Source organism: Nicotiana sylvestris, chromosome 7 (assembly GCF_000393655.2).
Source record: "Nicotiana sylvestris chromosome 7, ASM39365v2, whole genome shotgun sequence".
Lineage (NCBI taxonomy): Eukaryota > Viridiplantae > Streptophyta > Magnoliopsida > Solanales > Solanaceae > Nicotiana > Nicotiana sylvestris.
In genome coordinates this window covers 98,235,103-98,257,393 of record NC_091063.1, presented here as the reverse complement: position 1 = coordinate 98,257,393, position 22,291 = coordinate 98,235,103, and the positions used below count along the sequence as shown (strand labels likewise).

General features: G+C 40.6%; 1 protein-coding gene across 1 annotated transcript; it reads right to left on the bottom strand.

The window, feature by feature from the left end:
* Positions 1-3,720: 3,720 nt before the first annotated feature.
* LOC138873493 (uncharacterized) lies at positions 3,721-6,161 on the bottom strand. The gene is made up of 2 exons (XM_070151962.1): positions 5,698-6,161; positions 3,721-3,841 (listed from the first exon to the last, which is right to left on the bottom strand). The coding sequence occupies exons 1-2, from the start codon at positions 6,159-6,161 to the stop codon at positions 3,721-3,723; spliced, it is 585 nt and encodes a 194-aa protein (XP_070008063.1).
* Positions 6,162-22,291: the final 16,130 nt, after the last annotated feature.

Here is a 22,291-nt window from a genome sequence, read left to right as displayed (position 1 = left end):
TCATAAAATTTTCTTACAACAATATCTATCATGCTAGTATTCAGATGACACCATTTGAAGCATTATACTGTAGGAGATATAGATCTCCCATTGGATGGTTTGAGACTGAGGAAGCTGAGTGATAGGGCCAAACCTCATGCATCAGGCCAGGGAAAAGATTAAGACCATCAAAAAGCGGTTGAAAACTACTCAAAGTCGTGAAAAGTCCTATTCAATTCATCGCAAAAACTTAGAGTTCAAAGAAGATGATTGGGTATTCTTGAAGGTTTCCCCATGAAGGGTATAATGCGGTTTGGAAAGGAAGGGAAATCAAATCCGAGGTATGTCGGGCTGTACAGAATTATTCAGAGGATTGGTCAGGTAGCGTACAAGCTTGAGCTACCACCTGAGATGCCGTTAGTGCGCCTGGTATTTCATGTGTCTATGGTGAAGAAAGTGATTGGGGATCTGTCGCTTATCGTGGGTGTTGATACAATCGAAGCTAATGAAGAACTACTATACGAAGAAATTCCAGTTGCCATTCTTGATAGGCAAGTCTGAAGGTTGAGAAATAAACAAATTGCCTCCATGAAAGTGTTATGACAAGACCAAAAAGTTGAAGAGGCTACTTGGGAGGCCGAGGAAAACATGAAAAAGAAGTACCCTCATTTGTTTGAATAGCCATGTAGTAGTTTCTATGAAGTTACTTCCTGTAAATTGTGTATCACTTGTTCAGTTAATGTAAATGTGTTCCTTTTTGGTTATATGTTGCTTATGAGGCAATGGTTGGTGTTGTTTTGTGTTATGTTACGTCATTTGATCATATATATATATGTGTGTGTGTGTGTGTGTGTGTGTGTGTGTATGTGTGTGTGTGTGTATGTATGTGTGTGTGTATGTTGTTAGGATGTGACGTTAGGGTGGTTTTGATGATTCTCTAACAGGTAGATAGGCCGAATTACAAAGGAAACTCTGCCCAAATTTTTGAAAAGTTTAGGAGTTAGTCAAAAAATTGCAAGTTTGAGGTGTGTGAGAAAAAGAGATAAGTTATGATAAGCGTTTGGGGCAGACTCTACTTCTCATTCGAGGACAACTGATCCTAAGCGGGGGAGAATGTAAGGCCCCGAAAAATATTTCTAATTAATTTAAGGTTTTGTGGTTCCAAGGTAGGTTAAACTCACATCACCCAACTTGTAGCGCGCTAGACCATGTTATATCCCTCGCGAGGCCAGGTCTGTAGCGCGCTAGACCATGCTATATCCCTCGCGAGGTAAGGTTTATAGCGTGCTAGATCGTGTTATATCCCTCGCGAAGCATGGTCTGTCGCATGCAAGGGACCATTTTTGAAGGGAATATTTGATATTTCTAGAGAGAGGAAGTGCCCTAGAACTCGAGGAGAAATCCCTAAGCTAATTGTTCATCAAAATCTCTGAATCCTTGAAATCCAACAAGAAATCCCTCAAGTTCTTCATCTAAGAGGTAAGGTTCCATACCCTAGTTTTTAATTTCGAATTTGGGTAGATGATGGTTGATTGGGAGTATGATTCTTGGGTGTTAGCGTATAATATATATATATATATATATATATATATATATATATATATATATATATATATATATATATCAAAATTGCACTTCTAGTATTTGATAATATGCTCAAATGAGCAGAGACCATGAATATCTTCCTAATATGTGTTCAATTTTGTTATTTCACAAAATAGATTTGGATAGCTAGAAATTCCAGAACATTGTAGTAATTTAAGAAAAGCTCAAGCAAGGTATGTATGACTAAAAACCCTCTTCTTAGAATCTAACCCCATGTGTTCGTATAATCGGTGTAAGTTCCAAATTGATCGTTATAGGAATTGCTATTCCGAATATGCTTGTGTTGAGAAATATATGTGCAATATGTATTCCAATGCTTTCATCATTATTATCTTGTCATTTGAGAATATGTTAAAAATATGGAATGTGTGCTACAAATACCTAGACTTCAAACCAAATTCGAATAAAGATTGTTATGCTAAATTGTGTGAAAAGCCTCTATGTGCCTTAGACTATAAATTGCTCATGTGTGTAATCAAAGTATTGAATGAAAGGCCTTGTTTCTGTTGATATGATAATGTGGAACTTGAGTTATGAAATGTGGCCAAGTGCCAAGAATTATATAACAATTGTGGCCAATAGTGCCGATGAAGTAAAAGACGTGAAAGAAATATAAAATGAGAGGATTGATAGAAAATGGTAATGTCTCGAGCGAGACGGCCTAGCCGATCAGGCTGTTATCAGACACCATGTCACACACATGGTGGTAACTGTGCTGGAAATTCGAACTAGAATTTGAGAATGAAATTGTAATTCTGGTTGATGTCTTAAATGAGATGACCTAGCTGATCGGGCCCTGATCGGACTCCGCATAAGAATACGGTGGTATTATGGATGATGGTGTAACAGTATTAAAGGTGTCCCTGCCTAAAGCTATGGAAGTTTACTTGAAAGCTTATGTGATTCTTAATTTGATGTTGTGGTATTGTTTAAAGATTTTATTGATTTTGTGATTACTTCCTTATTATATTATTGTTAATTCTAATGAGATGGTGTTTAGTTATACATACTAGTATCATTCAACGGTACTAACGTCCTTTTTTACCGGGGCACTACTTTTTAAGTGCATGTAGGTGGTGCCATAGCGGGCAGTGTTGATCAGCATTAGCAGTACATCCTCCTCTCAGTAGTCTTGGTGAGCTCCATTCCATTTCGGGGTTATGCATCTTTTGTCCCTTATGTAATGTGCTTGAGGTATAGTCGGGGCCTTATTGTTGGTACTTTTGTAGTACTCTTTTGTTTCTATTTAGAAGCTTCGTAGACACTATGTGGGTTGTATATGGGTGTTGGAAAGGTCAATGGTTTATGTTGTGTCTTAGACTCTTGTTTCTCTCAATCATAAGGATGTGTGTATTTTGAAACTTAACAATGACTTAACTAATGAAACGATTTAGTATTGTTTACATGTTCTTCCTATTTTTTAAATTCATGAAAACATGCCTCCTCTTGACCATAAGTGAGTTGGGTAGAAAGTGTCTAATAGGCTTGCTCGACCGGGTTCATTTGACTGAGCGTCGGTCGCGCTCCCCGAGGTTGGGGCATGACAATAAGAAAAAAGATCAAACAAACCCGGGCTCAAGTGCACTCACTGTTGTGCTCTACCGGCATTAGTCTGTCCTGCACAAAGTTCTTCCACATCTTGGTAGTTTTGTTGAAGTCAAAGCGGATCATATCAAGATGTGCATCAACCTTAGTCCTTCTCCATTTTGCCTTAGAATTGATACCACACAGAGTGTGACGAATATCCTGGTAGATTGGGCACTTGACAAACTTTTGCAGCCTCCTCAGGCTACGGAAATCCACTCCTATGAATTTGCATAATAACGCCTTATCCAATGGCACTTTCATTCCTCTAACCCACCACACAAAACCGATGCTCATTCCATTTTGCATATAGCTCCTTACCATGCTCAAATTTTCATGTCTCGGGCACTCAAGGAACTTATTCATCTTCATATCTCTCAACCGGGCTTGCACGTCGGGGAAATTCATCTCCAAGGTGGTCACATTAATCCCCATTTAAAATATGTACTACCCATATGGCTCAAAGTCATGGTACCACTGGATGGCATCCTCACGAACCATAACCAACTTGGGTCGTGGTCCCGATGGTGCCCTCTTTAACCCGTTGGCAACCTACTTCCCTTTGGCTTGCTGAGATGGCCCTTCATCTTGCTTGTGCTTTTTAGGAGGGGGCATTATTAGACGACTTCCCCACTCCTTTGCCTTTGTTTGCACCATCACGACCCATAGCAAGCTATAGCACAATCAATTTAGATGTGAGAATTAATCATGAAAACCATCTAAGGTTATCGTGAAATTCAAAGATGACCCCACACTTAAAACAGAAGGCTCTATGTAATATACTCACAATAGTGGTTCAAAAGTGCACAAAGGTTGCACCACAAGGCAATGGTTACTTAAGCAACACTTGAGTCGCAATTACTACAACTAGTACAATACAGTAACTAATTCTAACAAGAAGCTACAATATATATTATACTTGATACAAGGTGTGGGTAATGTTACTATGGTATGGTAAACACAAAACACAAGCTTCGGGCTATGTAAACCACCCCCCAAATGCCCCACACTTATCCCAACTTCACATACAACTACACTCGGCCACTCAGACTTCACTAGTGCACAATTTACTCTTTCAAGCATTTTATCAAATAAGTGGTGGCAATCAATTGTGTGTCTCTTTATTCAACAATGGTGGATCATGAGTACCCACCAAAGTTTTTAATGAAGTAGAGGAAATTGCAGTTTACTACTCCGTAGAACATATTCACAACAACATTCAACAACCAAATTGAATATAGAGACAACCCGCCATAGCAATATCAGTTGTAAAAGAAAATTATGCGGGATGGCGGAGTGGGGGTCGTTTGGGATGGACGGATTACAACTCCATGAAATCATAAAATACAAAAAGAGAAAGAGGAAGAAGAGGCATAACTTTGATTTTGAGATGAAAGCAAGCAAAGAACAATGGAGAAATTGAGAGAGAGAGAGAGCAAGAAGCGGGGAGAGAAAATGAGGGTTTGGGGGTTAGAGTTATTTTTTCAATTAGATGGGAATGGGTATGGGTAATGAGCATGGGTTATTAGGTGCGTGTAGATGGGTATTCGAGTCAGATTTTATGGGTAGTGGGCTAATTGTAACTAATAAAATGAAAAGGAAAAAAATCCTACCTGCCACCCCCCAGCCCAGTGCGTCGTGCTAGGCGTGGTGCTGGGGGATTTTGTCGCTTCTATTTTTTCTGCCCCAAGCAGCATGGGGCGCTGACCTGGGCCCTAGTTTTCGATTTTTCTATTTTGTTTTTTAAATGAACATCCCCACCAACTCGTGCACTTAGTACATCCATTATACGCGTCCCACATCATTCCAACCAATAATTTATATGACTTCAAAGTAAATAAAAAACTCTAATCTACTCTAATTAATAAGAAAAGGACTAAACTATGAAAGAAATAAACATTGGATTGCCTCCCAACAAGCGCTCGATTTAACGTCATAGCATGATGCAACATGTTCCCTCATGCATCCATCAAGTCTATCAAAGTTTTGTGATGACGAACGACACCACCCCAATAGTGTTTCACTCTCTGCTCATTGACTAAAAAAATGCACCATTGCTTTTGGGATCCTATAGCTCCATAGTTTCGTGCTTCATAACACGCACTACTTCAAATGGACCCGACCATCTAGACTTGATATTCCCATGAAAGACCATCAACCTTGAATTGAACAATAGAACGGCTTAATTGGGTTCAAACTCACAATGCAAAATGTGTTTGTCAGGCCATTTCTTTGTTTTCTCTTTATACAACTTCACATTCTCATATGCGTGCAGTCGAAACTCTTCAATCTAAATTAGTTGCAACATCTAGTTTACCCCAGATAGATCCACATCAAATTTGAGCTTCTTGATTTCCCAATATGCTTTATGCTCAAGCTCAACTGGCAAGTGACAAGCCTTTCCATTAACCAACATGTACGGTGAAGTGCCATATGGAGTTTTGTATGCCTTGCGATATGACTAAAGAGCTTGCTAGCCCAATCCTTCATACTCAAACTCATCTAGCTTGCTAGCCCAATCCTTCCTACTTGCGCTCACTATTTCTCCAAAATTTCTTCACCTCCCTATTTGAGCCCTCCATTTGACCATTGGTTTGCGGATGATAAGCAATTACGACCTTGTATATCGCCATATACTTAGCTAAGAGTTTTCCCAATAGTTTGTTACAAAAGCGAGTACCTCCATCACTAATCAAAGCACTAGGAGTTCCGAATCTTGTGAAAATATTTTTCTTCACAAAGCTCACCACCAATTTAACATCATTCGTCGGCAAAGCCACATCCTCAACCAACTTTGATAGATAGTCAACCACAATCAAGATGTATCGATGACCATTTAATGCCAGCAATGGCCCCATGAAGTCTATTCCCCAAACATTAAAGATTTCAACCTCAAGTATGCCCTTAAATGGCATCTCATGCCTTCTTGAAATTGTATTTGTCCTTTGGCACCTATCACATCTTTTCACAAAAGCATGTGTGTCATGACCCATACTCAAGGAGTGCGACCGACGCTCAACCGAGTGAACCCGGCTTAGCGAGCCTATTAGATTCTTTCTACCAAAATTAGAAGACATATTCTCATTAGTTAAGTAATAAGGAGATCATGTATACAATACCAAATCATTTTCATTGGTTACTTCGTTTTATTGTCTCAAAATACACACATTTTCATAGTCTGAAGTGGAATAAATAATTCAAACACAATATAACTCATATGACTTTCCCAGCGCCCGTATACAACCAACACTATGTCTACGGAGCCTCTAATAATTACAAAACTACAATAGTAGTGTCGAAAATAAGGTTCCGACTATACCTCAAAACGTGATAATATAATGAACAAACAATACATGGCCCTGGAATGTTGTGGGGCTCACCAAGTCTGCTGAAATGAGGATGTACCACTATCACTGATCAATGTTGTCTGTTATGGAACAACCTGCATCCATTAAAGATGTATCTCCCCCCCCCCAAAAGGGACGTTACTACCGTCGAATAGAGCTACTATGTATGACTAAACACCCTCTCTATAGAATGAATAATAATACAAGGAGGAACAATCATAAAATCAATGGTAGCCTCAAACAATACCAAAACATCAAGTTAAGCAACACATAGGTTTTCAAATAATTTTCCATGTTTTGAGATCTTTAGTACCGATATACTATCATTCACAATACCACCGCACTTTTTACACGGAGTCCGATCACGACCCAATTGGCTAGGCCGTCTCATTTGAGACATCAACCACAATCACAATTTCAATTATAATTTTCAGCACAATCACCACCATGTGCGTGGCATGACATTCAATCACGGCCCGATCAGCTAGGTCGCCTCACCCGAGACATTACCATTTTCTATCAATCATCTCACTTCATACTTCTTTCACATATTTTCAATTAATTGGCACTAGTTGCCAGAATTATAACATCATACTTGGCACTTTGTCGTATTTCATATGTCATGCTCCCCTTTTCACTTTCACAAATCATCATCATTATCAACAACAAGACTTTTCAATTCAAGACTTTATGTACACATATGAGTAATTAAGAGTCTTAGACATATAAAGATTTTTCACATAATTTGGCATGATAACCTTCATTCAAACTTTACTTGAAATCGTAACATTTATGATAAACAGCTCATACTTTGAACATATTCTCAAACGATAACATAGCATGATAAAAGCATTTGGAACACATATTGACCATATATCTTTCAACACATGTTTAATCGGAATAGCCAATTTAATAATGATCAACTCGGGTCTTACATTACTTACATTAACACCGTGAGATTCAATTCTGAGAAAGGAGTTTAGCCAACACACCACAATTGAGCTTCCTTAAACTCTAAAATATTTCGGATTTCTTAGCAACTTCAATCTATTTTAGAAATATAATAAATTGAATAAAAAATTATGAAGTTGATCATGGTTCTAGCTCATTTGAGCATTTCATTAAACACTAGGTGTGCATTAAGGTTTCTCGGTCTTTTTATGGAGGATTTCATCATCCCACAACCCTTTTTTTAACCATCTTTAGACACTCACAATCTTCCTTACCCTTTGATAACACATGCATGCAAAATAAATAACTTTCATACCCAAGAATTGTCTTGCTAATTACCCATTTTTAGTCAATTTTTTCGAAATTAAGGGCTAGGGTGTAGAATCATACCACTAGGATGAAGACTTAGTTTGTTTTCCATATTAATCATCAAAGGTTTTAGCTAGAATTGAAGGATAATTTGTTAAAGATCACTCTCCCACTCTAGGGCACTCTCACACTCTAAAAGTATCAGATTTTTGGTCAAAATGGCCCATTTCCTCTATTTTAATGAAGTAGGTTCGGGTAATAAAAACCCAAATATGAAGTTCCAAAATAGGATCTGCGGTCGCACAATGCTTCTTTGGTCCATGAAATGGGCCACAAAATGGTCCTCCGAAACTGGGCAAGTCTGCCCCACTCTGCGGCCATTATGCGATCCGCAGACCTGTCTACGGCCGCATTAGGCGCTGAAAATCCTCCCTCCAAATAATTTCCATGCTGAAACCGCGATCAGTATGCGGCCTGTGAAATTGTTGTAAGGCTACATAATGGACCACAAATTGGTCTTACCATTTTGCTCAAGTTTCTGCTTCACTCTGCGGCCATTCTGGGGCCCACAGAGTGATTCTGCAGCTGCATAGTGGACTACAAAAATATCTTTTTCTTCCAACATTTTCCCTTAACTCCTCAATGAACTGTTCAACCCAAAAAGTCTGTATTGCGACTTGCACGCTCGCCGCGAAGAATCTCTACAATCTTTAACATATAAATCTACCTTGGAACTATGAAATCCCGAGTTTTAGGAAAACATTTGCGGGGCCTTACAATGTGCATCCTTGAATAGCTTGGACCAATAGAATCCCGACTGCAATACCTTAACAATCTTTTTTTCTCCACCATGGTACCCCCATATGGTGATGCATGACAATCATGTAAAATTGTTTCCATCTCCTCCTCAAGAACACATCACCAAATTAGCTAATCTACACACTGCTTAAAAAACGGATCATCCCATAGATAAAGTCTAACATCATGCATGAATTTTCTCTTATCATTCGGGGACAACACTGACGAAGTCACCCCACTTACAATAAAGTTCACAAAGTCTTCATACCATGGGATGTGCCAGCTGTGATGGCTAGCAGTTGCTCATCAGGAAAACTTCCTACATTTTGCCCCCTTTCTCAACATGCGCACGAGTTTCCAAGCGTGACAAATGGTCTGCTAGCTGATTTTCTGTCCCTTTTCAATCTTTGATTTCCACTTCAGATTCCTGCAAAAGAAGAACCTAATGAATTAGTCTAGGCTTATCATCTTGTTCTCAAATAAACACCTGATGGTTGTATGGTCAGTGTAGAGGATGACTTTAGTTCCTACTAAGTCGGCCCTAGATTTGTCAAACGCTCATACTACCGCTAGCAACTCTTTTTATGTGATGGTGTAATTTATTTGGGCTGGGTTTAGAGTTTTTCTAGCATAGTAAGTTGAGTGGAACAGTTTATTTTTTCCTCTAGCCTAATATGGCCCTAATTGTTGTGTCACTAGCATCACACATCAACTCAAAAGCTCTTCCCAGTCTAGGGCCATGATAATTGGTCCAGTAACCAATCTCTTTTTCAACACCTTCTATGCCTTGAAGCAATGCTCATCAAACTTGAAAGTGTATCCTTTTCAAGCAACATGCACAAGGAAGCAAAAATCTTAGAGAAATCTTTAATGAATCTACGATAGAAACCTACATGTCCCAAAAGCTTCTGGCTATTTTGGGAGAGATTGGAGGCGGAATTTTTTCAGTTGCATCAACTTTTGTTTTATCCACCACCAACCTATATTACAATTTCGTCTCGTACCATAAAATGGAAATTCTCCCAGTTCAGCACAAAGTTCATCTCTTCACACATGGAAGGCACTTTACTCAAATTCGTTAAGCATCCATCAAAATATGATTCAAAGACAAAAAAATCATTCATAAGTACTTCAATAAATATTTCTACCATATCAGTGAAGATTTCCATCATGCACCTTTGTAAAGTCGCATGTGCATTCCACAATCCAAATGGCATTTGCTTAAAAGCATAAGTGCCATAAAGACAAGTGAATGTGGTCTTCTTTTGGTCCTCTGGTGCAATTGAGATCTAGTTATAGCAGGACTATCCATCAAGGAAACAATAATAGTCTTGTCCGGCCAACCTATCTAACATCTTATCAATAAAGGGAATGGGAAGTGATCCTTTCTAGTAGCATTATTCAGTTTCCAAGTCAATGCAAATTCTCCAACCGATGACAGTCCTAGTCGAAATTAATTCATTATTATCATTTATGACCACCAACATTCCACCCTTTTTAGGCATTGTACTTGACTTACCCACTTGCTATCAGATATGGTAAAGACAATACCTCCATCGAGCCACTTTATGAATTTTCTTCTTACCACTTCTTTCATTACTAGATTCAAGTGGCGTTGGTGTTCCACACTCGGTTTGTGCCAATCCTCCATGAGAATTTTATGCATACAAAATACTGGGCTAATACCACGAATGTCAGCCATGGTCCAACCAATCGCCTGTTTGTGCTCTCTAAGCATGTGAAGTAGCTTTTTTCCTACAAAATAGATAACTCAGAAGATACAACAATCGGTAAAGTTTAGTCAACACCCAAATAGGCATAATGAATATGATAGGGTAAGGTCTTGAGTTCCAATTTAGGAGCTTCTTCGATGGACGAATTGGGGGTTGGTCTATAAAGAGGCTCAAAATCGATCAATCCTTTGATGTAAGCACATAAATTTAGATGATGCACCATTTCCTTCACCTAGTCATCCAAGTCAATTCTATCAAAAAACATAAGTGCTTTATCTAGAGATTCATCAAGATATGAACCCACATTATATTTTTCTTCTTTTGTTTCAATCACATATATCATAGCTAGATCCTCGTTGTGACTTGGCAGTTGAATTACATTGTACACATTAAAAATTGCTTCTACATTATCAACCCAGAGGATCATTTGTCCTTCGCAATTTTTTATTATAGCATCGGTGGTGGCTAAGAAAGGTCATCCCAAGATGATGGGGACGTGTTCACCAGCTTTAAAATCCAGTATAATGAAATCTACTGGCAGAATAATTTCCCATTTTGTACTATATTATCTTCTATCACCCCCTCGGGATGGACAATAGATGTATCAGCAAGCTGCAACATAACTGTGGTTGGCCTTGGATCTCCCAACCCCAATTGACCAAAAACTGAGAGGGGCAACAAATTTATGTTATCCCCTACATCACAAAGTGCTCGTCCCCCATCTACCTCACCAATTTAAATAGGTATGGTGAAGGTCCCAAGATCCTTCAACTTTGATGGAAATTTTCTTTAAATTCTCAAGGTTCACTCTTCAGTAAGTGCCATTGTCTCAAACTCTGTCAACCTTCTTTTGTTACCCATAATATCTTTGATGTACTTAGCATATTTTGGGGTTTCATCTAACCCATCAACCAATGGGAGATTCAATTAAATTTTGCTCAACATATCAAAGAAATTGTTAAACATCTTGTCATCACTTTTCTTCTTCAATCATTGTGGGGACGGAGGTGGTGGCCTTGCAATTAGAGTCTTTTTACTTTATTCAATTTCTTTCTTGGTTTCTACCAAAGTTTTAGGGACCAGTTCACCCTTAGGAGTGTGACGACCTGGTCGGTCGTCTTAAGAATTTACGCCCCGATCCCCTATTAACTGTTTTTCCAATGTTTATTTATGCTATTTTGATTTGTTGGGATATTCGATTTTGAGTTTCGGAGAGTTGTTGGACACTTAGTCCCTAAATGAGAGCTTAGGTGTTGGAAATTTAATAGTAGTTAGAACAATGTGAAGACGACCTCGGAATGGAATTTCAATAGTTCTGTTAGATCTATTGGGTGATTTCTATCTTAGGGGAGTGATCGGATGGTGTTTTGGAGATCCGAAGCAAATTTAGGCTTGAAATGCCAAAAAGTCAAATTTTGATATTTCCGGTTCGATAGTGAGATTTTGATCTGAGGGTCGGAATGGAATTTCGGAAGTTGGAGTAGCTCCATAGTGTTAAATGTGACGTGTGTGCAAAATTTCAGGTCATTCGGACAAAGTTTGATAGACTTTTTGATCGAAAGCGTATTTTTTAGAGTTTTTGGGATTTTTAGGATTGAATCTGTGGTTGATTTGTCGTTTCAACGTTGTTTTAGGTGTTTTAAGGATTGGTATAAGTTTGGACAGTGGTATTAGACTTGTTGGTGCTTTTGGTTGAGGTCACAGGGGCCTCGGTACGATTTCGGATTGTTGACGGAGGGATTTTTGGAGTTTGGAGTTTGCAGCTTCAGCTGGTTTTCTGTCATAACCGCACCTGCGAGTGTGGAACCGTAGGTACGATGCAGCAGAAGCAGCTCTGTGGTCGTAGAAGCATAATTGGGGAGTCCATCAGGAGTCGCAGGTGTGAGAAGGGTATCGCACCGGCGAGACTGCAGGTGCGTAGGATCTACCGCAAAAGAGGAAACTGGTCTTAAGTGAAAGGTCGCAGGTGCGACCATTGGTCCGCAAAAGCGGGACCGCGGATGCGGTAATTTCTGGGCAAAAATACGAAATTTCGAGGGTTTGGTTTCAAAAGTTGGAAATTCGATTTGGAGCTCGGAAGAGGGCGATTTTGAGAGAAAATTGAAGAGGAAATCATTGGGTAACAATTTTTTAACCCTTTCTAGTAATATTCCATCAATCTATAGTTAGTTCACCATTTAATTTCGAATTGAAGATAAAAATTGGGAAAAAGGTGGAAGAAAGTTGTCAGACCTAGAATTCGACTTTTGATTGTGATTTTGACCTTAGATTTGGATAAGTTTTGTATGCATGAACTCGTGAGAGTATGAGGATTCTAAAAATATAAATTTTACCCGATTACGAGACGTGGGTCCGAGGGGCATTTTGGTCATTTTACCTAATTTCGCGTATTAACTTAGAAGTTCTTTATAGAACCAGTTACTTGAAGTGTTATTTACATTATAAAACTGAATTGAATAGATTTGGACTATTTGAAGTCGAGTACTCGTGGCAAGAGCGTGGTTTCGGGTTGATTATTGAGCTGGTTCAAGGTAACTGGCTTGCCTAACCTTGTGTAGGTGACCTTCCTCTTAGGATCTGGTATTATTGTTAATTGAAATGCCTTGTACGTGAGGTGACGAGTGTGTACTTGTGCTAATTGTTGAAAATCCGATTTTCATTAAAGAAATTACTAGTTTGTTTCCCTTCATGTTTTTATTACTTGCACTATTAAGCATGCTGTTAGCTTAGGAAAGCATGTCTAAGTGATTTAATTGCTTTATTTGTTCAAACTGCTTTACCTGAATTCTGTGCAGCATGATAGGCTATGAACTTGTTTTCCTTAATATGAAATTCGACATTTCTGAATATTATCCTATTGCTTCTGTGTATTTACATTGTGACTATGGATGTGGGATTCCGGTAGCTGCCTCCCCCCCCACCCCTTGTTTGTTTATTTGGGACTAAAAATGTGGGATTCAGGTAGCTCCCCCTTGTTTGTTTATTTAAGACTACAGATGTGGGATTCCGGTAAATCCCCATGCACAGTTATATGGAACTACGGGACTGCACCCGGTAGATTCCCCCAGTACTGGTATTTATATTTGGGACTACGGATCGGGATTCCGGTAGATTCCCATGCACTGATAATTGGACTACGGGGCGGGATGCCAGGAGATATTTTCGATATATATGATGGACTACAGGATGGTATCCTAGGAGATCCACTGGATATATGTAATAGGGACTACAGGATGGTATCCTGGAAGGTACCCCGGTTGTTATCTCTGTGTTGAGTTGTATTTCCTTTCCGTGATTATTGTCTCTGTTCTAGTTGTTGTTGTTCTTTTTATTCTGTGTTATTTCTTACTGTTGCACTTATTTATACTATTTTATTCCACACTGTCAACCCTTATATTTTATTTAATCGCAGTAGGGCCCTAACCTTGCTCATCACTACCGGACCGAGGTTAGGCTTATCACTTACTAAGTACCGTTGTGGTGTACTCATTCCCTTTCTGCGCATGTTTTTCATGTGCAGATCCAGGTACTTCCACTTAGTCTTATCATCCTTGAGGTGAGGCACTTTTGTAGAGACTTCGAGGTATATCTGCCGCATCCGTAGATCGAGGAGTCCCTTTCTATCTTTCTGTAATAGTATAGCCCTTCAGTATTTCCCTTTTGTTAATCAAATTATGGAGTTAGAGCTTCTTATGTATCTTTTAGCTTGTGATTCATGGGTTTCCGGGTTTTGGGAGAGATATATATTAGATCTGAGAGTTATATTTTGTATGTCGAGCGGCACTATTAAACGTTATTATATTATATTATTTCTATTTTAAATTGTATTCTTCCGCAAATTGGTTTATCTTTCACTTTTTAGGCTTTTCTAGTCGTAGAGACTAGGTACCATCATGATGGTTCACGGAGGGCGAACCGGGGTCGTGACAAGTTGGTATTAGAGCTCTAGGTTCATAGGAGTCATGAATCACAAACTGGCTTATTAAAGTCTCGCTGATTGCTACGAAGACATCTATACTTATCTACGAGAGGCTATGTAATCATTAGGAAAATTCCACTTCATTTGATTTCCCTGTCCTGCGAGATTTTTGACATCACGAATAATAAACCTTTGTCTTCCATTCTCTCACAGATGGTGAGGACACGTGCTACCAGAGATAATTAGAAACCCGTGCCCCCTGCGAGAGATGTCTGAGGTCGGGGCCAGGGTAGAGGCCGAGGACGCGCATGAGGTGTAGCTAGAGCACCCTGCGAGCTGCCACCGAGGATACACCGACAGTTCCAGCCAGAGCTCAGGCACCGGATGCGCCTACTGCTACTACTGCTGCAGCACTTCAGGAGACATTAGCACAGTTCCTGGGCATGTTTGGTACATTAGTTCAGGCGGGGTTGATTCAGGGTGTACCAACTACCTCACAAATTGGGGAAGGGACCCAGACATCCGCCACCCCCACTACAAAGCAGCGAGTTCTCATTGCTCGGGTTCCAGGTGTCATAGCAACACAGCTTGTGGTCCCAGTTCAGTGGGTGGTGAGGACCTCTCGCCGAGTAGAGGACATGTGGGTCTAGGAGAGAGAGTATAGGGAAGTGAGAAGACCTCGTAGATTGGAGAGACCTACTGGTCCTTATTTTGGAAGAAGAGTACGGCATGGTAGAGGTTTTATGGGTCAACCTGCTCAATTTGCATCTCAGATTTCACATAGTGTTTCAGGTGTTCGGGGGTCTTGGAGTACCCAAACCACACAGTTCCCACTGCCACATCCTCGCAGAGCTTGTTTTAAGTGTGGTGACACATGCCATGTGGTGAGGGATTGCCTAGACTTGGGAGGAGTGCACCTCCATAGACTTCTCAGCCACAGCGCGCTCCACAGAGTTCTCAGGCTATGATCACAGTACTAGTTGCTACCCCACCTGCTCAGCCAGCTAGAGGGGAAGGCCAGGAAAGATATTATGCCCTTCCTACCCGTACCGAGGTTGTTGCCTCTGATTCTATCGTCATAGGTATTATACTGGTTTGTCATAGAGATACATCGGTTCTATTCGATCCAGGCTCCACTTACTCTTATATGTCTTCTTATTTTGCTCCGCATTTAGGTGTACCTCAGGATTCTTTGAGTTCCCCTATTTATTTTTCTACACCTGTGGGAGATTCTCTTGTTGTGGATTGCATTTATCGGTCGTGTTTGGTTGCTCTTAGTGGTTTTGAGACCAAAGCCCATTTATTGTTGCTCAGCATGGTAGATTTTGATATTATCTTGGGCATGGACTGGTTGTCGCCCCATTATGCTATTCTTGATTGTCACACCAAAATTGTGATGCTAGCTATGACAGGTGTACCGCGTGTTGAGTGGAGGAGTACTTTAGATCGCACTCCCAATAGAGTTATTTCTTTTCTTAAAGATCAGCGTATGGTTGAGAAGGGGTATGACGCATATTTAGCCTATGTGAGAGATGTCAATATTGATACCCCTTCAATTGATTCAGTTTTAGTAATACGAGATTTTCCCGATGTGTTTCCAGTGGATCTTCTAGGAACGCCGCGTGATAGAGATATTGATTTCGGCATTGATCTATTGTCGGGCACTCAGCCCATTTCTATTCCTCTATATCGTATAGATCCTCTTGAGTTAAGGAGTTGAAGGATCAGTTACACGAATTTCTTGATAAGGGTTTTATTCGGCCCAGTGTATCACATTGGGGTGCTCCTATTTTGTTTTTGAAGAAAAAGGATGGTTCTATCCGTATGTGTATTGATTATCGCCAGTTGAACAAAGTTACAGTTAAGAACGGTTATCCTTTGCCTCATATTGATGATCTATTTGACCAGCTTCAGGGTGCATGGGTGTTTTCTAAGATTGACTTGTGCTCAGGTAAGCATCAGTTGAAGATTCGGGAGCCAGATATCCCGAAGACTGCTTTTAGGACTCGGTATGATCATTATGAGTTCCTTGTTATGTCATTTGGGCTAACCAACGTCCCAGCAGCCTTTATGCATTTGATGCACAGTGTGTTCCGGTCGTATCTTGACTCACTCGCCATTGTCTTTATTGATGATATTCTGGTGTACTCCCGGAGTTGGCAAGATCATGAGCAGCACTTGAGGATTGTGCTTCAGACTCTGAGGGAGAAGAAGTTATATGCTAAATTCTCAAAATGTGAGTTTTGGTTGGATTCAGTGGCCTTCCTAGGCCACGTGGTGTCGAGTGAGGGTATTCAGGTGGATCTGAAGAAAATAGAGGTCGTGTATAGTTGGCCCAGACCATCCTCAGCTATAGAGATCTGTAGTTTCCTTAGCTTGATGGGTTACTACCTTCCTTTTGTGGAGGGGTTTTCATCGATTGCAGCCCCTATGACTAGGTTGACCCAGAAGGGTGCTCCATTCCAGTGGACGGAGGAGTGTGAGACGAGCTTTCAGAAGCTCAAGACAGCTTTGACTAAAGCTCCAAATTTAATACTGCCTACAAGTTCGGGGTCTTATACAGTCTATTGTGATGCCTCGATGATTGGACTCCGAGCGGTGTTGATGTAGGATGGTAGGGTGATTGCCTACGCATCCAGGCAGTTGAAGGTATATGAGAAGAATTTCCTTGTCCACGACCTAGAGTTAGCTGCCATTGTTCACGCCCTGAAGATCTGGCGCCATTATTTGTACAAGATTCCTTGTGAGATTTATACTGATCATCGGAGCTTGCAGCACCTGTTCAAGAAAAAGGATCTAAATGTGTGCCAGAGGAGGTGGTTACAGTTGCTGAAGGATTATGATATCAGTATTTTGTATCACCCAGGCATGGCCAATGTGGTGGCCGATGCTTTGAGTCGTCGGGCAGAGAGTTTGGGGAGTTTGGCTTATTTACCAGCATTGGAGATGCCTATGGCGATGGATGTTCAGGCCTTAGCCATCCAGTTTATGAGATTGGATCTTTCGGAGCCTAGTCGGGTTTTAGCCTGCGTGGTTTCCCGGTCTTCCTTATTTTATTGTATTAGGGAACGTCAGTATGATGACCCTTATTTGTGTGTCCTCAAGGACAACATTCAGCATGGTGATGCTAGAGATGTGACCATGGTGATGATAGTGTATTGAGGATGCAGGTTCGAATTTGTGTACCCAATGTTGATGGGCTTCGGGAGTTGATTCTGGAGGAGGCCCATAGCTCGCGGTATTCCATTCATCCGGGTGCCGCGAAGAAGTATAAGGATTTGAGGCAGCATTACTGGTGGAGATGGATGAAGAAAGATATAGTTGGATTTGTATCTCGGTGTCTCAACTGTCAGAAGGTGAAGTATGAGCACCAGAGACCGGGTGGGTTACTTCAGTAGATAGAGATTCCGGAGTGGAAATGGGAGCGGATCACCATGGATTTGTAGTTGGGCTCCCACGGACTTTGAGAAAGTTTGATGCTATTGGGTGATTATGCATCGGCTGACCAAGTCTGCTCACTTTATTCCTGTATGTACTACTTATTCCTCGAAGCGGTTAGCGGAGATCTATATCCGGGAGATTGTTTGTCTGCATGGTATTTCGATTTCCGTCATTTCAGATAGAGGTACTCAGTTCACATCACGGTTCTGGAGGGTCGTTCAATATGAATTGGGTACTCGGGTAGAGTTGAGTATAGCATTTCACCCTCAGATGGACGGACAGTCCGAGCGCACTATTCATATTCTTGAGGATATGCTATGTGCGTGTGTGATTCAGTTTGGAGGGTCTTGGGATCAGTTCTTGCCATTGGCAGAGTTTTCATACAACAACAGTTATCAGTCCAGCATTCAGATGGCACCGTATAAGGCTTTATATAGTAGGCGGTGTAGATCCCCGGTGGGTTGGTTTGAGCCGTGTGAAGCTAGACTATTTGGCAAAGACTTAGTGCAGGATGCTTTGGAGAAGGTTAAGGTGATTCAGGACAGACTCCATACAGCCCAGTCTAGATAGAAGAGTTACGCGGACCGGAAGGTTCGTGATGTTTCCTATATGGTTGGAGAGCAAGTTCTGCTTCGGGTCTCACCTATGAAGGGCATTATGAGATTTGGGAAGTTGAGTCCGAGGTTTATTGGCCCTTTTGAGATATTGAGGCGTGTTGGGGAGGTTGCTTACGAGCTTCTCCTTACCTCCCAGATTCGTAGGAGTTCATTCGGTATTTCATGTTTCAATGCTCTATAGGTATCACGGTGATCCGTCGCACGTGTTGGATTTCAGTTCAGTCCAGTTGGACAAGGATCTATCCTATGTTGAGGAGCTAGTGGCAATATTGGACAGGCAGGTTAGGAAGCTGAGATCAAAGAACATTGCTTCGGTAAAGGTTCAGTGGCGGGGTCAGTCGGTCGATGAGGCGACCTGGGAGATCGAGCAGGATATGCGCAGCCGTTACCCTCATCTTTTCACTACTTCAGGTATGTCTCTATGCTCGTTCAAGGACGAATGAATGTTTAAGTGTAGGAAGATGCAACGACCCGGCCAGTCGTCTTAAGAATTTATGCCCTGATCCCCTATTAACTACTTTTCCCGTGTTTATTTCTACTATTTTGATTTGCCGGGATATTCGGTTATGAGTTTCGGAGAGTTTTGGGACACTTGGTCCCTAAATTAGAGCTTAAGTGTTTGAAATTTGACCGTAGTCGAAATATTGTGAAGACGACCTTGGAATGGAATTTCGATGGTTATGTTAGCTCTATTGGGTGATTTTGGGCTTAGGGGCGTGATCGGATGGTGTTTTGGAGGTCCATAGCTAATTTAGGCTTGAAATGCCAAAAGGTCAAATTTTGAAGTTTCCGGTTCGATAGTGAGATTCTGATCCGAGGGTCGGAATGGAATTTCGGAAGTTGGAGTAACTTCGTAGTGTTGAATGTGATGTGTGTGCAAAATATCAGGTCATTCGGACGATGTTTGATAGATTTTTTGATCAAAAGCTTATTTTTTAGAGTTTTGGGATTTTTAGGCTTGATCCGTGGTTGATTCGTCGGTTCGCTGTTGTTTTAGGTGTTTTAAGAATTGGTATAAGTTTGGACAGTGGTATTAGACTTGTTGGTGCTTTTGGTTGAGGTCCTGGGGGCCTCGGTACGATTTCAGATGGTTGACGAAAGGATTTTTGGAGTTTGGAATATGCAACTTCAGCTGGTTTTCTGTCATAACCGCACTTGCGAGTGTGGGACCGCAGGTGCGGCGCCGCAGAAGTGGCTCTGTGGTCGCAGAAGCGAAATTGGGGAGTCCAGCATGAGTTGCAGGTGCGAGAAGGGTGTCGCACCTGCGGTCTAGGTCTACCGCAGAAGCGAAAACTGGCCTTAAGTGAAAGGTCATAGGTGCAACCATTTGTCCGCAAAAGTGGAACCACATATGCGGTCCTTGACCACAGATGTGGTAATAGCTGGGCAGAAATACGAAATTTCGAGGGTTTAGTTTCAAAAGTTGAAAATTCAATTTGGAGCTCGGGAGAGGGCGATTTTGAGAGTAAATTGAAGAGGAGATCATTTGGTAACAATTCTTTAACCCTTTCTAGTTATATTCCATCAACCTATTGTTAGTTTCATCATTTAATTTCGGATTGGAGATAACAATTGGGGAAAAGTTGGAAGAAGGTTGTTAGACCTAGAATTCGACTTTTGATTGGGAATTTCACCTTAGATTTGGGTAATTTTTGTATGCATGAACTCGTGAGAGTATGAGGATTCCGAAAATATAAATTTTACCAGATTCCGAGACATGGGCCCGAGGGGTGTTTTGGTCATTTTACCTAATTTCGCGCATTAGCTTAGAAGTTCTTTATAGAACTAGTTACTTGAAGTGTTATTTATATTATGAAATTGAATTGAATAGATTTGGGCCATTTGGAGTCGAGTACTCGTGGAAAGAGAATGGTTTCTGGTTGATTATTGAGTCGGTTCGAAGTAAGTGGCTTGCCTAACCTTGTGTGGGGACCTTCCCCGTAGGATTTGGTATTATTATTAATTGAAATGCCTTGTACATGAGGTGACGAGTGTGTACTTGTGCTAATTGTTGAAAATTCAGTTTTCATTAAAGAAATTACTAGTTTGTTTCCCTTCCTATTTTTATTACTTGCACTATTAAGCCTGTTATTAGCTTAGGAAAGCATGTCTAAGTGATTTAATTGCTTTATTTGCTCAAACTGCTTTACCTGAATTCTGTGCAGCATGTTAGGCTGTGAATACTTGTTTGCCTTAATATGAAATTCAACATTTCTGAATATTTTCCTATTGTTGTTGTGTATTTACATTGGGACTACGGATGTGGGATTCTGGTAGCTCCCCCTTGTCTGTTTATTTGGTACTACGGATGTGGGATTCTGGTAGATCCCCCTGCACAGTCATATGGAACTATGGGACTCACCCAGTAGATTCTCCCAGTACTGGGTATTTATATTTGGGACTACGGATTGGGATTCCGGTAGATCCCCACGCACTGATAATTGGACTACGGGACGGGATCCCGGGAAATTTTTGGGATATATATGATGGACTACGGGATGGTATCCTAGGAGATCTACTGGATAGATGTAATTGGGACTACAGGATGGTATCCTGGAAGGTACCCCGATTGTTATCTCAGTGTTGAGTTGTATTTCCTTTCGTGATTATTTTGTCTCTGTTCTAGTTGTTGTTGTTCTTTCTATTCTGTGTTATTTCTTATTGTTTCACTTATTTATACTATTTTAATCCACATTGTCAACCCTTATATTTTATTTTATTTCAGTTGGGCCTGACCTTCCTCGTCACTACCCGACCGAGGTTAGGCTTGGCACTTACTAAGTACCACTATGGTGTACTCATGCCCTTTCTACGCATGATTTTCATGTGCAGATCCAAGTACTTCCACTCAGACTTATAATCCTTGAGGTGATGTGCTTCTGTAGAGACTTCGAGGTATATATGTCACGTCCGCAGATCGAGGAGTCCCTTTCTATCTTTCTGTAATAGTATTGCCCTTCAGTATTTCCCTTTTGTTAGACAAATTCTGGAGTTAGAGCTTCTTATGTATCTCTTAGCTTGTGATTCATGGGTTTCCGGGTTTTGGGAGAAATATATATTAGATCTGAGAGTTATATTTTGTATGTCGAGCGGCACTTTTAAACATTATTTTATTATATTATTTCTGTTTTAAATTGTATTCTTTCGCAAATTGGTTTATCTTCCGCTTTTCAGGCTTACCTAGTCGTAAAGACTAGGTGCCATCACGATAGTTCACGGAGGGCGAACCGGGGTCGTGACAAGGAGTGACTTTTTCTTTCTTTCTTTTTGGTACTTCTTCCAATTCTCTACCATTCCTCAAAGTTATAGCATTTACCTGAGGATTCTTATCTGTATCACTTGGAAGGTCCCCTGCAGGTCGAGTATTTTTTTGTGCAACCAACTACCCAATCTGGCACTTTGTATTTTGAAATTTAGTCCTCAATTGCTGATTATCTGTTCGAAGTTGCTGGTTGTGAATCAACAGCTTTTTCAATATATCATTAGTGTTTTCTTCTACCTGTTGAGGATGCTTTTGAGGCTGATTATAATTCCCTTTAGGCTTGTATTGATTCTGAGTGGTCTGGTTCCCCCGTGAGAAATTTGAGTGATTCCTCCTATTGGGATAATAGGTATTCCCATATTGATTATTCCGGTTCATTAGACGTTTACCTTGCTGGCCCATATAATAAACAAATTTAGGATTCACCGAACATTGGTCACTCATATGGTCATATCCACAAATTTCACAACATATGGCCATCCTCTTAGGCACTTGGTTGGTTAGCTTAGAAATTTTTGCTCGCATGGCTGATACCTTATCGATTTCGAGTGTAGCTAATGCTTTGGGTTTTAGCATCCTTCTTGGTTCACCCTCACCTTGCCAAATATGATCATTTGCAGTGAAATTGTTCGGTAGAGTCTGAATCTCACCATATGGATTTTACATGCAACTTCCTCCACAAGCTGAATCTACATTTAATTTCATCCAACCCATCTACACATGTATGTCCCAACACCTCATCAGTC